This window comes from Chroicocephalus ridibundus, chromosome 18 (genome assembly GCF_963924245.1).
Source record: "Chroicocephalus ridibundus chromosome 18, bChrRid1.1, whole genome shotgun sequence".
Lineage (NCBI taxonomy): Eukaryota > Metazoa > Chordata > Aves > Charadriiformes > Laridae > Chroicocephalus > Chroicocephalus ridibundus.
Window position 1 is genome coordinate 9452104 of NC_086301.1, and position 18231 is coordinate 9470334.

The 18231-nt window shown below is 49.0% G+C and overlaps 1 protein-coding gene across 1 annotated transcript; it reads right to left on the reverse strand.

The window, feature by feature from the left end:
- Positions 1–380: 380 nt before the first annotated feature.
- Positions 381–18056, reverse strand: LOC134525004 (olfactory receptor 5B21-like). Its single transcript, XM_063355403.1, is given in 5 exon segments — positions 381–4280; positions 4283–4734; positions 5585–5702; positions 8608–10829; positions 18045–18056. Coding segments are annotated over 4 exon segments (1413 nt in total). The 5' UTR covers positions 8696–10829; positions 18045–18056; the 3' UTR covers positions 381–3525.
- Positions 18057–18231: the final 175 nt, after the last annotated feature.

The following is an 18231-nucleotide window of genomic DNA, read 5'->3' on the forward strand; positions in this document are numbered from 1 at the left end:
CTTGATGCCCAAAATATGCAGGAAGAACTGTTATCCAAGTAACCATATTATACATCTGAATTGCACATTTAAACCACCGCATCCAAACCCAAAGAGCAAATAAACCATGCAACACATTCAGCAGGTTACACAGCGTTGCATCAACTAACTTCAAACAGAGCTCTCTAGAGGCATGATACAACATTTTGTTTAAGAATGATATGATGTGAGCTGTCTGTTTTAATCTCTGAGCAAGCTGGAATTCAAACTATTCAGGCAATCTATCAGAGCTCTGGTCAAGTCCCACTCGAGTCCCACGTTGGGCATCTGTCACAGTTTGGGCCGGACTGGCCACTGAGATGAATGACAGATGCTCTCCCCCGCCTCTGTCTCCAAGGAGAGGAGGGACAGAGAAAAAGAGACTTATGAGTTTAGGAAAAAAACTGAACTACTTTAATGAAATATTAATAATAAAATAAAAAGAAAAGAATGAAATATATAAAATATACACAAAACTGTAGTAAGCTCCCAAGATGATGATCACATCACCAGCAGGCATTGGGAAAGTCCCAGACTGGACTCAGCAATGGATGGGAACTGGATTCTGGATCTGGATTCAGGAAGGCACAGATTGGGATCAAAGGCATATGAACAGACAGAGTCCTCCTCGGACATCAGCCATTGAAGAAAGAGGCTGACCCATTGATCCCTCAGCTTTTATTCTGAGCATGGGGCAGATGGGATGGAATACACTCTTGGTCACTTTTGGGTCACCTATCCTGAACTCTCCTCCCTGCGGCTGCGACCCCTTTATGCTTTCTACTTTTGTCCCTCCAACGGGGCAAATAACAAAGTTATCTGGCCTTGGTTGTTATAGTGGTAAGTATAAGCAAGAGCCTCTCTGCATACCATCCCTTGGTCTTATCACTCTGAGAACGAACAGTGTCTCCATGAGGCTTAGCTAAAAGGTAAAATTACTGAACAGAAAATTCGTTCACGTCAAACCAGGACAGTGACCTGGATCCCTCCAGATCCCTGCCTTTGGCCCTTCTGAACAACCTAGCATAACCTTTGTGTGTTCCTACAGTCCTCTTCAAACACCCCCAAACAAGTTTTATACATTCCCACAAACCCCATTCACTATCCCACAAGGAGTTTGCTCTTTACAGGAGACCAAGGATCATTTTATCCCTTTGTGATAGGGCCTTTCTTGAGCCTCTCCCAAGTTGAACCAAGGGAAGATCCTTCAGTGCCCATCCACCACTGACCCAAGAGCTCTGGTCTCTGTTATCTGCTGCTTGAGACTCTGGAAGCCAGGTTGCTATTGAGGGGCATCTTGAAATTTCTATGAAGCCGGATGGGATCCACCTAAGGGAGGATTCAACTGAGGGAGTTAGTGAATGTGCTCACAAAGGCACTTTCCATCATTTATCATCAGTCCTGGCTAACCGGGGAGGTCCCAGTTGATTGGAGGATAGCAAATGTGACGCCCGTCTACAAGAAGGACTGCAAGAAGGATCCAGTGAATTACAGGCCTGTCAGTCTGACCTTGGTGCTGGGGAAGGTCACGGAGCAGATAATCTTCAGTGCCATCCCGTGACACGTACAGGACAACCTGCCTGTCTGATCAGGTGCAGTCAGCATGGGTTTACGAAAGGCAAGTCCTGCTTGACAAACCTGATCTCCTTCTATGATAAGGTGACCCGCTTAGTGAATGATGGACAGGCTGTGGATGTTGTCTGCCTAGTCCTTAGTAAAGCCTTTGACACCATTTAGCACAGCATTCTCCTGGCGAAACTGGCTGACCATGGCTTGGATGTGCGTACACTTCACTGGGTGAAAAACTGGCTGGATGGCCCAGAGTTGTAGTGAACAGGGTTAAATCCAGTTGGCAGCTGGTCATAAGTGGTGTTCCCCAGGCTCAGTATTGGGGCCGGTTCTCTTTAATATCTTTATCAACAATCTGGACAAGGGGATTCAGTGCACCCTCAGTAAGTTTGCAGACAACACCAAGTTGGGTGGGATGTTGATCTGCTTGAGGTAGGAAGGCTCTACAGCCTTCCTGGATCGATGGACCCAGGCAATGGTATGAGGTTCAACAAGGCCAAGTGCCGGGTCCTGCACTTGGGTCACACCAACCCCATGAATGCCTCAGGCCGGGGGCAGAGTGGCTGGAGAGCTGCCCGGCAGAAAAGGACCTTCGGGTGTTGGTTGACAGCTGGATGAATATAAGCCAGCAGCGTGGCCAAGGTGGCCAATAGCATCTTGGCTTGTATTAGAAACAGTGTGGCCAGCACGACTGGGGAAGTGATTGTACCTCCGTGCTCGGCACTGGTGAGGCTGCACCTCGAATATTGTATGCAGTTTTGGGCCCCTCACCACAAGAAAGACATTGAGGTGCTGGAGCGTATCCAAAGAAGGGCAACGAACTGGTGAGGGGTCTAGAGCACAAGTCTTCTGAAAAGCATCTGAGCCAACTTGGGTTGTTCAGCCTGGAGAAAAGGAGCCAGAGGAGAGACCTTATTGCTCTCTACATCGACCTGAAAGGAGGTTGTAGCGAGGTGGGGGTCGGTCAGTAACAGGCGATAGGACAAGAGGGAACAGTCTCAAGTTGCACCAGGGGAGGTTTAGATTGGATATAAGGAAAAATGTCTTCAATGAAAGGGTTATCAAACATTGGAACACGCTGCCCAGGGAAGTGGTTGAGTCGCCATCCCTGGAAGTATTTAAAAGACATGTAAATGTAGTGCTGAGGGACATGGTTTAGGGGTAACTTGGCAGTGCTAGGTTAGTGGTTGGACTCGATGATCTTAAAGGTCTCTTCCAACCAAAATGATTATACGATTCTATTTTACGACATGCTGCAGAATGGGACTTTCAGGAGCATCCTGAAATCCAGCCAAGGCAGGGGCAGAGTCCTGCACATTGGGGTGCAGTAAACCCAAAAGCCCCGTGCAAGGAGTCAGCTAGGGGCCAAGTGATCAGAGAACAGCTTCACAGAAGAGGCCACAGGGCTCTTGGTGAGGAAGCTGAAGAGGAGTCAGCTGTGCTAGCTGGTGGCAAAGGCTCCCATCCCAAAGGGGACTGAAGGAGTCGAGATCTGTGGGAATCCAGACCCCAAGCCCACTCCTGTCCCTGGGCTCTGGAGGAAGGCTGAATCAGGGCTTTCCAGTGGAGAAATATGGCTGAAAAGGAAAGCCTGATCCTCCAAGGTGAAGAAGCTAGGATCAAGCTGTCCCTATTTCCCTACCAGAAAAGTGAAAAGAACAAGGTACAGCTGGAGCCAGAGGAGCGCAGCTGGGGCAGGGTCTTGTTGACCCCTCAGGGAACAGAGGAGGGAAAGATATGCCCTCATGCTTGTCTGGATGATACTCAGATGTTGTCCCAAATTTGGTCTTCTACTTTCTCAGTAAAGGAGAACTATCATTTAAAAAGTTCACACAAATAAGGTCACCAAACCATTTATTATGAAGGGAAAAGCCAACTCATTGCATTTTTCATAGTCTGTCCTCTACAAGAGTATTTATTTCTGAGAACTCTCCTCTTTCATCCCTGTGCTAGTTTCAAGTAGGCGCAGTGGCACACACTTCTGGAGGTGCACCCAGGATTCAGCACTTGCCCTTGTGAAAGAATTGTAAGTGGTTTGTTCCTACTGTCACCCTCACACCAGGAGCTCTGGGTGCAGGCCTTGGCTTTCCTGAGCACCTTCCAGAGGGCCTCCCTGACCTCCCTGTTCCTCAAACTGTAGATGAGGGGGTTAATCAGGTGTGTGAGGACAGTGTAGAAAAAGGAGAACACTTTGTTGAGCTGCCTCAGTGGAGTTGTCCTGGGCAGCATGTAGACAATGATGAGAGTGCCATAGAAGAGAGTGATGACAGTAAGGTAAGAGGAACAGGTGGAGAAGGCTTGTTGCCTGCCCTGATGGGACGGGATCCTCGGGATAGCAGCTATGATAAACACATAGGAGGCCAGTGTGAACAGAAAAGGGAATACTGCATCCAAGAAGACAAAGATTAAAGCAACCCTTGTAAGCACGTTGGTGTCACTGCAGGAGAGCTCCATCAATGGAGTAAAATCACAGAAGAAGTGGTCAATTGCCTTGGGGCTGCAGAACTTCAATTGAGATAAGAGGAAGGTGAGTACTGCAAATAGCAGCAATCCCCCCAGCCAAGACGCAGCTGCCAACTGGAGACTCACCTTCCAGGTCATGTGGCTTGCATAGAGTAAGGGCTGGCAGATGGCCAAGTACCAATCACGGGACATGGCTGCCAGCAGGTAACACTCAGTACCAGCAGAACTGGAAAAAAGTAGAACTGAGACATACAGCCATGAGCAGAGATGGTCTTGTCCCCAGTCAGGAAGCTGGCCAGCAGACAGGGCAAGATGGTGGAGCTGTAGCAGGTCTCCAAGGAGGACAGATTGCCCAGGAAGAAGTACACGGGGGTGCGCTGATGCTGATCTGCCATCACCAGCACAACGATGAGGATGTTCCCAAAGACAGTCGCAGTGTAGATGACAAGTGAAAGGATGAAGATCAGTGTCTGGAGAGAGGGATCATCGCTCATTCCCAGCTGCAGGAACTCCACTGGTGGTGTCCCATTGACCCATTGCCCTCCATCCATGCTGTGGTGTTTCTCTTTTATTTCTGCAGTTCCCAAGAAGAGGAGCACCAAGAAGGAATGCGTATTTCTGTCTTTACTTTTAAAAAGATTTTTTTTAAGAAATCTCTTCACATTGACTCTGTGGACTCTGTGCCTAGAGAAAGCAGAGAAACCGTTTCTTCCAGAGACCTCCTCATACCAAAGAGCTGAGCTGCCCTGTAGAGCTGCATGTTTCTCACTACGGAACAAAACCAAAACGTGCACTTGCTCTCTCTGAGAGAGCTTTCCTTCGTGTGCCCAAATTTGCTCCCAGGAAGACCCAGTTTAGGTATCAAGGACAGAGGTTCTTCTGCTCTCAGGAGAGAGAAAGGTGTCGGATATAACACACTCCTTTCACTCTGAAAGCCCTTTCTGTGAACCATGCGACACCAGAGACCCTTCTCCCTCCAAAGAAGAGGATGGACGCTGCACAAAGCAACTGGTCCCGGCACTTCATGTAGGAGTCCCCCCAAAGCCACTCACTTCCCACACTGACCCAGAACAATCACTTCCATTGGCAAACTGAGTCTGGAATTCCTGCCTTAGAGAAACAGCAGGATGGGGCTGTCGATGCTGTGGGACTCTGACAGGATGCCTAAAATCACTTTGTGTATCAAACCATGGAGGAAAAACTGGTACAGAAGTTGAAAAACTAAACAGGAGGAAAATCATAACTGAGAGAATAAGGAAACATGAGAGACTGTGCAGGAAGGAAGGGAAAGGGACAGGGAGGATCATTTCAGTCATGTCTTTCCCTCTTCGTTGGTGGTTCCTGAGGGCTTTGGGGCTGCCTCCCCACACATCCCAGACCAGTAGCAGGACCTTATGAGGTCATCCCAGCCATCTGTGCTCACAGGGCTCACTGCCCAGCATTGCTGGGCACTGGCAAGGGTGTCCCCAGGGTGCCTGGGGGTGAGGTGGCACAAGAGCAGGGTCGGGGGCGTGTAAAAGTGCACAGAACATGCCTGAGAGTGCAGCCAGGGGAAGTCCACGCCTGAGAAACATCCTTCTGCTCAGCACTCCCTGGAAGAGGGATTCCCTTGAAATCTCTCACACCCATCTCCTGGTCTGGATGAATTGCTTCTGCAGGTGATGATGACAGACACCATTGGGAGAGGTTACTAGAGTCACTGCAGAGTCACTGATGTCTCCAGCCCTCCTCACAGAGTAGAAGTGAGAAACATGACCACTGTAGGTCAAAACCTACATGATCATCATACAATCAGAGAGAAAGTAAAAAAAAGACAGAAACAAAGCAGCAATTTGTGTGGCAAAATGAAGGTCGCAGGCAGTCTGGCCGAAAACACCCTGCCCAGACACTTCTTCCATCCCAGCCAAGGCAGTGAGTGCCCAGGGCCAGTCAAACACACCCCAGCCCAGCTGTAACCCAGCACCACCAGCCCCTCCCAAGCATCTCTGGTCCATGGTGCCTGGACTCAGGGTCTCTGGGGGAAGGAGGGGGCTGGGGTCAGAAGACGTGCAGGAAAGGACAGGACCCCGTTCTCCACTTACAAGTTTCTTCTTTTGAAAGATCCAGCAGCTTCATTAACACCCAGACTTTACTTAGAATCTAAGAATCATAGAATCATAGAATGATTCCACCCTTCTACCCTCAGCATCTTCAGCACCCACCTCAGCATCAAGGAGTGAATTCTGTGCTGACAGTGGCTGGAAATGAGGACTGAGGTCAGGGTCTCTCTGCTTTTTCTCCACCATGCTGTTCCCTTCCCTGGGCTCTCTGCAAACCAGAGAGTCTCAGCCCTGTCAAACCCCTGTCTCTGCCCTTGCTGTGTTCCCCCAGCAGCTCCTGCAGTGACTTTTCAGCAGCACCCAAATGCTCCTGTTCTCCAGCGTGTCCTGGGGTTTAGAGCAGTGTTCAGTCTCCCAGATGTTTTTTTTTCTCTGTGTCTCAGCTCTCCCTAAGGATTACTCTTAATAAACAGAGTATAATTGATTCCCTGGTGGAATGACAGCTCTGAGCTGGTAGGAATCGCGTTCCCATCTCAAGAAAGGGCTGAGCTCCCCTAAAACCTCTAGGGTAGACTTGAAACCTGCTGTTTCAAAAAGGGAAAGTGAGGCAGAGCAGTGAGCACGGGCATGTCTGAACTTGGTTATCGGGAACACAAGACAGGACGGGATCCCAGAAATGGTATTCAGCCCCTCTCCTCACAGATGACTGCGCTGTCATTGACTTTTAGACTAATACAGCCCTGATGGCCTGAGGTGGTCCCTCCAGCTTCCTCCAGTGGCCAGTAGGAAGGAAGAGGCAGAGCCAGAGCCAGCAGCATTTTCTCCAGCCACAGAGACTTGCCCTGTTGGATGGGTTGAGTCCTCCTTGGCTGCCAGGCTCTGTTCCCTGTTGGAAGAGGGCCTCCAAAACTCTCCCTGAGGCACAAGGGCCTGGAGTGTGATAGGATGAAGGCATGTTATGCTCTCTGAGGTGCTGACTGGAGAACAAGGATCATGTCTCGTCACCTCCAGGCCATGTTCCTCTTCATGCAGCCCTCAGTGCTGTGTGCACTCCTGGCTGCTTGAGCACACAAATGGCTAACAGCCACCTTGCTGTGCACCACAGCACCAAGGGCCTTTCCACAGAGCTGCTCCCAGTCCTGCTGATGTCAGGGCCCCAAGGGCCCTGGGACGTGCCTTGTCCCTGTGGACCTGCCTGTTGAGTACTGGCCTCTCTCTGACCCTCATTATCCTCATTGAATCTAATCCTGATTTGCTCATCTGTGCTCCTGCCTTGATCTTGATCTTGATCCTGCCTCATCACCACAAAGCCATCTGATGATCTGGACTCCCAGTTGACCCAGGCCGCCATCTCCAGGCCTGCCCCAGTCCTCTTGCTAGGTAGATCCCTGCCCTGGTGGCTGTGCTCCTGTGCTGGGTTCACAGTTCTCCATTCCTCAGCAGCTGGACCTCTCTGCAACCCAACATGGCATGACATGTTTTCACTTAAGGATCATTTCTGGAACTGAGGTTTCTTTTTTCAACCTCTCAGCACAGGGAATAACTGAACATGGAAAATGAGGTCCTCTCACCCCAAGCTGTCGGACACTTTCCATTAAGGAAGAGGCATGAAAAAGATCCCTGAAAGGGCCTCCTTTACTCAGCTGGTGCCCCATAGAGTCCAGACTGTAAAGGGCCCTGAGGCAGATGCCTTTGTCCCACCTGGGGGCAGTGGGTTGTGTGGGCCCAGGGCCAGCCCCATAGACAAGTCCCATAGAGAGGCCAATCCACAGACACCTGCTTTTCAGCTCAGGCTTTCCCCCTTGCCCTTTCCCTCTTGCAGGTATGGTCCCACCTGGTCTCATTCCTCACTGACTTGGCCCTGATCCCAACCTCCTGACTTGCCTTTCACAACCCACCTCAAACCTGTCCCATTATGACTGACGTACTGAGTACTGACTGGGCTCTCAGCTGACCCCTGCAGCCATCACCACAACTGGTCTGTACTTCTTGGTCCAGTGCTGTCCATCACCAGACCTTGTCCCCTCATTTGACTCACCAGAAGGAGGACAGATGTCCAGGCATCCTACCAGTTGCCCTTTCAACCTAGAGGAAATGTCAACCTTCCAGTCTCCTGGGCATGACTGGAGAGAGGAGCCTGAAGTGCAGGAACAGCCTTCCAGTACCTAAATGGAGCCTACAGGAAAGATGGGGAGGGACTCTTTATCCGGGAATGGAGTGATAGGATGAGGGGTAACAGTTTTAAACTGAAAGAAGGGAGATTTAGATTGGATATTAGGAAGAAATTCTTTGCTGTGAGGGTGGTGAGCCCCTGGCCCAGGTTGCCCAGAGAAGCTGTGGCTGCCCCATCCCTGGAGGTGTTCAAGGCCAGGTTGGACAGGGCTCTGAGCAACCTGGGCTGGTGGGAGGTGTCCCTGCCCAGGGCAGGGGGGTGGAACTAGATAATCTTTAAGGCCCCTTCTAACCTGAACCATTCTATGATTCTGTGAACAGAAGGGATTGAGTTCACTCAACTTACCTTTATGGTCAGAGGTGTACTCTTGCTTCTGTATTCTCCAGGTAATATAAGGCTCTCCCAAGACTTTTCTGGAAACTCTTGAAAACATGTCCAGTTGTGGCTTCCTGTATGCTTGCTCCCTGGACTGCAAGGAAAAGATACCCTGTCTAGAGGGAAGAACAACTTTCCCTTGAATTACAGGTTCACCCTCAGTGAGCAAGAGATTTCAGTCTCTGTCCATCTTGTCTCTCTGAATGCATCATCATGACTTCCAAGGAGCCTGACGGTCCCAACAGATGAGAAAGGCAGCCCAAGAGGGCAGGATGGTGGAACAGTGGCTCTGAGCAGCCGCACAGAAGGCAGCACATCCACAGTCATGGCCACCAGCCAGATTTGCAAGGAAAGCAAAAGCTTTGTGGTTTAACCCCAGCCATTATCTAAGCACCACACATCCGCTCACTCACACACACCTCAGTGGGATGGGGGAGAGAGTCCGAAGAGTGAAAATGAGAAAACTTATGGATTGAGATAAAGATAGCTCAACAGGTAAAGCAAAAGCCACACACGCAAGCAAAGCAAACCAAGAAATTCATTCACTACTTCCCATTGATAGGCAGGTGTTCAGCCGTCTTCAAGAAAGCAGAGCTCCATCACACGCAATGGTTACTTGGGAAGACAAATGCCGTAACTCCATACACCCCCCCTTCCTTCTCCTTACCCCAGCTTTATATGCTGAGCATGACGTCACATGGCATGGAATATCTCTTTGGTCAGTTGGGGTAGGCTGGTCAGCTGTCCCAGCTGTGCCCTGTCCTGTCTTCTTGTGCACTCCCAGGCTCCTTGCTGGCAGGGCGGTATGAGAAGCTGAAAAGTCCTTGAATCTCTGTAAGCACTGCTCAGCTTACACATGAGTGAAAACGTCCCTGTATTATCAACACCATTTTCAGCACAAATACAAAACATAGCCCCATAGTAGCTACTGTCAAGAAAATTAAGTCTATCCCAGCCAAAACCAGCCCACTAAGGCACTCGAGCATGGCTGACACCTCCATGGGGATCCTTCCACCAAAGCTGAGGAGAAGAGGTGTTTCTTCTGTAACTATCTTTGCAAAGATGATCCTCAGCACCTCAAGTTGCTTTTCTTGGGTTCGCCCATCACCCCATCTTGGATTTGGACTGAGAATTTGGCCTGAACTAGTGACTTCCAAACCTCCTACAATACCAAGACAAACAATAGCTCATAAATGAGTTCCCACTGGAATGGGGCCTCTGGAAATCATCTGTCCCAGCACACTGTTGTAAGCATGAACAGAGATTTGGTTGTCCAGATCCCTGCCAGGTTTAGCCTTGAGCATTTCCAGCAGGAGGTGCAGATTCATTGTGATCCCAGTAAGAAAGGCACCCAGACTCTGCTAGGTGTCATTCACAATCCTATTTCTCAGAGCTAGCAGAAGAATAAGAGAACACAGATAATCTTACATCCCTTTAGGTGCTGGGAACCTGGAGTGGTGCAGTATCAAATACGACTCCAACCCATGTGCAGCACGCTGAGCAGACACTGTCCACAGAAGAGAGTGTCTCCCTTTGAGTCATTCAAGCTATTATGGAACTTTCTTACAAGAAAACAACTCTATTTGTCATTTCTATTGTGGTGGACTGACTTTGGCTTGCCCCCAGGTGCCCACCAAGCCACCCTATTGCTCTCCCTCCACCACAGGACAGGGGGAGAAAATATGACAAAAAGCTCCTCGGTTAAGTTAAGGACAGGGAGATCACTCACCAATTACCATCATGGGCTGAAAAAACTTGACTTGGAGAAATTAATTTAATGTATTGCTAATTAAACAGAGCAAGATAATGAGAAATAAGAACAAATCTAAAAACACATTCCCCCTATCCCTCCCTTCTTCCCAGGCCCAACTTCGCTCCTGACTTGTCTACCTCCTTCCTAGTGCAGGGGGATGGGGAATGGGGTTGCCATCAGTTTATAGCACTTCATCTCTGCTGCTCCTTCCTCCTCAAACTCTTCCCCTGCTCCAGCGTGGGGTCCCACCCATGGGAGACAGTCCTTCATGACTTTCTCCAATGTGGGTCCTGCCCATAGGCTGCAGTTCTTCATGAACTGCTCCAGCGTGGGTCCCCCATGGCATCACAAGACCCACCAGGAGCCTACTCCAGAGTGGGCTCTCCACGGACTGCAGCTTCCTTCAGGGCACATCCACCTGCTTTGATGTGGGGTCCTCCTAAATATAGGGGGTGTGAATAAAAGTAGGTGCGGGAAACAGGTTTTTGAAGTGACACTACAGTCAAAGGGGAGGTAGCCAGTGTGGATGCTGGAGACTGGCAGGAATTTGACCTCAGTGTGGGTTTCTGCTTTCACTGGAAGTCTCTGAAATACCTCCAAGGTGCAGGGGTTGGTAGATCTGCCCCAATAAAACCTGAGCCCTCCAGGAACAGAGACATGACATTCCAGAAGACGTGTCTGGAAACAATCATAGAAATGTGGCTGTTCGGCTGCCTGTGAGAACCCTTCAGCTGGAACAGGAGCCTGGCATGGCTAAGGAAGGTGGAAAAGTTTGCCATGCAGACATCTCAGGGTGAGTGAGATCTGCTTGAGAATGTCCTAGACCAAAAATGGTGCAGAGGAATCGTGTTCTAGTGTAGCCAGTGGCAGCCTGTATTTGGTTGACCCTGGCCAGCTGCTAGACCCTAACCTAGCTGCTCTCTCAGTATCCCTCCTCAAACAGGACAAGAAAATAAGATGGAAAAGATCTTATGGGTGGAGTTAAAAGGGAGATTACTTGCCAGTTATCATCATGGGCAAAATAGAATTGACTTGGTGAAAAGTAATTTAATTTGCTGCCCACAGAAATAGAGTTGTGTGGTGAGAAACAAAGAGAAAACTAAAACATCTTGTCCCCACCCCTTTCTTTTCCCAAAACACAACCTCACTCTTCATTCCTGACTCCTCTACTTCCTCCCTGCTGAGCAGCGCAGTGGCATGGGGAAGGGGGGGTTTCAGTCAGTCCATAACAGTTCCTCTCTGCTGCTCCTTCCTCCACATACTTTTTCCCTGGATCAGAGTGGGCTTTTCACAAGCCACAGAGAATAAGAAGAGCAAAAGTGACAAAACTTGTTAGCCAAGATAAAGAAACAGTGAACCGCACATGGTGTCTTTGAGAAACAACCACGTAAATGTAAATCATTCGCTTTGAGTGACTTAGTCCAGGCCTTATAGTTAGGGAGGCTGAATCCCAAACCCTTACAAATATCTAACACCAACTGAAGGGTCTCCCCTCTCAGCTGCCCAGCCGTGGCTCCTGCGTGGTGAGCACCCTCTGCTCCTGGCTGTAGAAGCATGGCAGCAACATGGCTGTGGCCTGGGCTCCTGTGTATCAGTTGGCATCCTGCTCACCCCAGAAAGATTTGGCTGGCTCTCTCCTTTGTGTTTTTACACCACCTGGACCTGTCCCTTCACCTTTTATGTTTAAAAAAACAAAACAAACAACTCAGAGAATAAACCTGGCAATTCCGAGAGAAATGCTGTCAGGTGTAGCCATTGCTTGATACCAAAGAAATAACAGCAAGAGAAAAGGCATTATTCTAAAAATCCCATGCAAGAAGATAAATATTGAAGTTACAGCATTTATTTATTTATTTATTTATTATTTTTAAGGTAAAAATGGCTGACAGGACTAAAACTAGATAACTTTGGTTATCTAATGAAGAAGATGTACATTCCACCATTACTGTTATTAGCGATAGCAGCACTAACTCTAAAACCTCCCTGAGAACTTTTTAATCTTTCCTCTGCTGCACAAGTCAGCCTACTCAGGCCCTAAGTGGACGACCTCAACCCTTCCAATCGCCATTGCTCCCAGCACTTTTTCCATAGGAGACAGAGGTGTAAAATAACCAACGACACACCGCTGGGACGAAGTTCCTCGGCCAGGCCACAGGGAGGACAAGTCCTCTGCTGAACCCTTTGCAGGGCTGGCAGCATCTGGGAGCCCCACAGGAGAAGGGAGCATGTGGAGGAGGTTCTGGGGCCCTGTAGAGCGTTCCCATACCCATAGGGGTCCTCAAACATGATCCCTGACTTCAAAGATCCAGCCCAGCTTCTTGTTGCTTGAACAGGCAGAGACTGCCCCTGGACGCTCCTTCCAAACCCAAGCCCTTATATCAGCCATTTCCAGCCCTGGCCATTGATCACAGAGCAGGTGAGGAGGTTCTGGGGCCCTGTAGAGCGTTCCCATACCCATAGGGGTCCTCAAACATGATCCCTGACTTCAAAGATCCAGCCCAGCTTCTTGTTGCTTGAACAGGCAGAGACTGCCCCTGGACGCTCCTTCCAAACCCAAGCCCTTATATCAGCCATTTCCAGCCCTGGCCATTGATCACAGAGCAGGTGAGGTCTGCTCTTTGAGATGTGATCAGCTTCATTCTCCTTCTGGGCTTCAGTGCCTGTATTAGGTGAATAGTCAACCCTGCCTGGTTCCTCTCCCCAGTCCAGACGCTGGCAGACCCCAGAGCAGGATAGAAGCAGTGCTGGCCACAGGCTGGGCACCGGAGGGAGCTCTTGTGCTCTGAAAAATGTCCTTCAAGAGCTGCCAGCAGCTGTTCGCTTCCTTTGTCCCTGAGGGCAGCTTCCCAGGGGGTCCCATCTGCTGTCTTAAAATTCAGGGTCCTGACTCTACTCTTCACCAAGCCCATATCCCTCAAGACTGCGAATTCCACCAGGGTTTGATCACTGCAGTCCAGGCTGCCACCAGTCTTGACATCTCTAATTAGTTCACCTTTGTTGGTAAGCAACAGGTCCGGTAATGCTTCTGCTCTGATGGGACTGTCTGTCATCTAGATCAAGAAATTATCTTCAACTCTCTCCAAGACTGCTTATATCTTCTGTGCTGCTTTTCCAGCACATGTCAGGATGAGTGGAGTCTCCCAGCAGGATCAGAGCCTGCAAGTGTGATGCTCCCTGTAGTTGAAGAATGCTTCATCTACAGGTTTCTCCTAGTCAGGGGACCTGTAGTAAACACCAACCACGAGGCTTCCTTTTTTATCTTGGCCCCTAGTTTTTACCCAGAAGCTCTCAACCTGTTCCTCGTTCTTTTCTCTGACAGCTCTGGCAATCAATCCATTTTTTACAAAGAGGGTGATGCCCCCAACCCACCCTTCCTTGACTGCCACTTCTGAACAGTTTGCGGTGCTCCAGTCGTGTGATTCGTCCCACCATGTTTCACTGATTAGATTGTAGCTTTTTAGATGCATGGTGGCTTCCAGATCCTCCTGCCTGTTATCCAGGCTGTGTGCATGGTGCCTACAGAGGCACTTCTGCAGGCCTATTTACGATGACACCTTTTTAGAGGAACACACCCTAATTCCTTTGAGGCATTTCACAGGTGTTTCCCTGTTGGTTCCAAATACACCAGCAGTCCCTGGCTCTTCTCTGTTGCTCAAAGCCCCAACTCCTTATCCTTCTTGATTTTTTCATTTTTCTTGACATTTTCAAAACATTTCTGTTATAGTCAGGACTGCATCATTAAAAAAAAGGGCATTTTGCTTCTTGCAGAGACCTGTGCCCTAAAAACGCTCCCATCCCAGCAGTGTGCATTCCACAACTCACTAAAGAGTGAGTCAGCCAGCCAGGTTCTTCCCAGTATCTTTTACCTGATACTGGGAAGCAGGGTGACCAACTTCAGTGAAACACCATTTTTGTGTGGCCAGATTTGCACACTCCCTTTGGCTTAATGATATGGGACTCCATTTTTGGTGAAGAAAGGGAGGAGAAAGGTCTCCTCAAACACCAGATAACTCAGTGCAATATGCATCTCTAATCAAGTAGTCTAGACTTTGCTTTAATGGAGAGAAGGAAGTTGTCTCAACTGAGGTGTTTGGAAATACTTTAACTGGTGACCAGCTAATGCTTCAGAAGAGCTCCCATAGGTGCTGGGTCAGGTTTCCAAGCAGCATACTGATACTTCAGCTACCCCAAGGCATCTCAGACACTAACAGCTGCTGGATGTGGGCAAAGGAATCAGAGCAGATGTGGGCAGAGGTGCTGGATGTGGGGGCTCCGATGGCCGGGGGAGCGGTGGCGGGGACACAGGATGGGAAAGAGGGGCTCCAGGTGAGTACAACCCCCCCCAGCACACATGGCTGGGGGGATACAGACCCTTGCCCCTCCCAGGCACAGGGGCTGTGACCCACGGTCCCGCTCCACGGGCCAGCGCGGAGCCCCTCACTCATTCCACACCCACCCAGCGTCTGGTTTTGGGGACACAGACTGGCCCTGCCGCAGTGGCTGGAGATTAAAGACTCCCATTTGCCCCCGCAGCTGCACTGGGAGCCCACTGGCTCCAGTACCTGCGCTGGAAGCCCACTGGCTCCGGTAACTGACACCACAGCCCAGGGACACTCCACCCTTGGTCTGACACCAGCAGCTGGCACCAAATTCCACTCACACACACAGGGGTGTCACCAGCAGCCAGCACTTGGTCCTTGCAGCACAGAATCATAGAATCATAGAATGTGTTGGGTTGGAAGGGACCTCTAAAGGCCATCTAGTCCAACCCCCTGCAGTCAGGGGGGCTCAGGACATCTTCAACTAGATCAGGTTGCTCAGAGCCTCATCAAACCTGGCCTTGGATGTCTCCAGGGATGGGGCCTCCACCCCCTCTCTGGGCAACCTGGGCCAGTGTCTCACCACCCTCATGGTAAAGAACTTCTTCCCCATGTCTAATCTAAACCCACCCTGCTCTAGTTTAAAACTGTATGTCTTTTAACGATTAACTCCTCTACGTTTCACGCAGGTGAAATACAAACTTAGACGGTTTCCTAAGTCCTTGTTCCTTAACGCAGCTAGTCCTGAAAAGCCCTACACTAAACTTCATCGTATTTTGGAAAAAGTCAGGACCTTTCCCCCAGGGGACGAGGCAGAAGCTTTGTTCTGAGCCTTGCTCTGACCGTCCTTGTCTTCGCAAAGCCAGACAAGCCAACATTACTACCAGACGCAACCAAATAGTATATCCAACCCTTCTTTTTCTTCATAGTTCATGTTAGATCGTCATAGAAATGTAACCCTGTACCTTCTTATGACATTAAAAAAAAAATTTCCATGTGTTTACACGCAGTAGTCAAATTAAAAGCCTCCAAGGCTATGAGGAGATACGGATTTGTAATTAAAAAAAAAAGACTGACAATTTGAAATGAAGTAATGTTTGTGATACTCAGGAATCAAACAAGCTAAAAATATACCTGAAAATATTTTAATTATATTTTAAAATGTTCTTTCATGGCAGTAGCTTCAGTAAATTGCACTACATCAGTCCCTGCATAACATTCAAATTGCATTCCATTTCTAAAATAATGGTTCATTAGCAAATGACAAAATACAGTTTGTTCCTAATAATTTAAAAAAAAAAACAACAACAAACAAACTGTAAAACATTTATAACTACTACTAAAAAAATAACACTTCAGCCTAGATTAGAATTGCTAACTTTAAGGAATGAAATATATTTTGTGGTGTAATATTTTTACTATGTTTTCTTGCTAATTTATACATCTCAGCAACAAGTGTGAGGTATCCTGGTAGTTGGTATAAAAGAGGATTCTAGTCTAACAATGCACGGGACTGCGGAGGTTGTCATTTACAGCACAGTAAAAGTAAACAGAGGAGTAATAAGGAATATTAGAGTTATTACAAAAGAGTTCAAGAAATAAAAAGGAAAGAGAGAGGCTGTTATTTCCTTCTTCTGTAAGAAAGGCTACAAACGCTAGATGTGCCTAACAGAAACGTCTAGTGTCATTTCTTCACTAAACAACTTGGGAAGTCAAGGTTCGAGCGGTTCAAGCTCTGGCAGATATCCCTTTCTTCCCAAATACTTAGCAGCGTTAGGGATTTTTTTAACGTACCCCTTGAGGTGAACATTATCTGTGCTTAAATATATATTAAAAAAAAATAAAATAATAAGCAATGCATGGGGCAGAGTCCTACCGCCACGAGCAGTTCTGCGAGGGGTCTGCAGAGAGGGGGCAGGAGCCGATTCCTCGTGGGCCCTGGGACCCTGCACCCACCCTGCAAGCATGGGGCCGGGGGTCCATCCCCAGCCCAGCGCTGCTGCCCACAGGTGGCCCCTGGGCTGGCTCATGCTCCAGGGTGGCTGCAAGACCAGGCTGCTCCTTCCCTCACCACCAAGGGAAACCTCACCCGGGCATTCCTGTCTCCAGCCAGTTAAACCCCTGCCGTGGCTGGACCTTCTCACCCTCTGTACCTGAAATTAAAGCTTCTTTACTTGCCAAAGGGTTATGGATCCCAAGCTTGAACACGCTTAGAAATAACAGTTCCAATCCCTGCTGTATCTAAATCCCTTCCAGCAACTAGTAAAGATCCTTAGTGTATGGCATCCTTACAGGTGGTTCTGCAGCGCTGCCTCCAGCGCTGGGGCACCAACAGCAGAAGGACACGGAGCTGTTGGAGCGGGGCCAGAGGAGGCCCCGGAGATGCTGGGAGAGCTGGAGTCCCTCTGCTGGGAGGACAGGCTGAGAGAGCTGGGGGGGGTTCAGCCTGGAGAAGAGAAGGCTCCGGGGAGACCTTCCAGCCCCTTCCGGGCCCTCAAGGGGCTCCAGGAAAGCTGGGGAGGGACTCTGGAGCAGGGAGGGGAGCCATGGGATGAGGGGGAAGGGTTTTAAACTGAAAGAGGGGAGATTTAGATGGGATGTGAGGAAGAAATTGTTTGCTGTGAGGGCGGTGAGCCCCTGGCCCAGGTTGCCCAGAGAAGCTGTGGCTGCCCCATCTCTGGAGGGGTTCAAGGCCAGGTTGGACGGGGCTTGGAGCAACCTGGGCTGGTGGGAGGTGTCCCTGCCCAGGGCAGGGGGTGGCACTGGATGGCCTTTAAGGTCCCTTCCAACCCAAACCATTCTGTGATTCTGTGATACTGACCTGCCTACCTGCCTCTAGAATTGCGTTGTAGGTGCAATCCTCATTAGCGTACTCACAGTAAAAGCTGCACTGCTCATTAAAAAAACCCAAAACTGTTAAAACCTTTATTGGTAAAATGGGATAAATATATTTCTCTACATCACAGGGCTGATGTGATGCTAAATGAACTGAGGAATACTGACATATGAGGTATGCAACTATACAAATACGAGATAAATAATACATAAATAAAAAGTGATCTGCTCAGGAGCACCACACCGTAGTCAGAAGAACGACCTATGGAGAACCACCATGTAACATGGCACACAGAACACAGGCTTGAGAGATGATATTTAAAAGCCCCAAAGCCACACAATTCCGTGTCCTTGAGACTCCATTTAAAGCTGGAAGAAGACGCGAAAATCTTCATGAAATATTTTAATAACAAAGTTACAAATCACCTTTTACTCAACTGCTCTCAAAGTACAGGGAGAAAAAAAATCCACTGGTAATGGAGTGAAAAATCAGTACTTACTGCAGTCAGTAAATGCCCGGAGTCACGTCAGTACAAAGCCTGTGCAAGATTACCATCAGCTTCTTTTTAATCTCCTGGTAAGTGTGCCAAAAAATAACTCTTAACACGGCCAGCTTCCCCCTGACGCCTTTCTGCTGCAATAGGTACAAAATCAACAGTTATAGCCGTCGGCAACAAACCCAGCAAC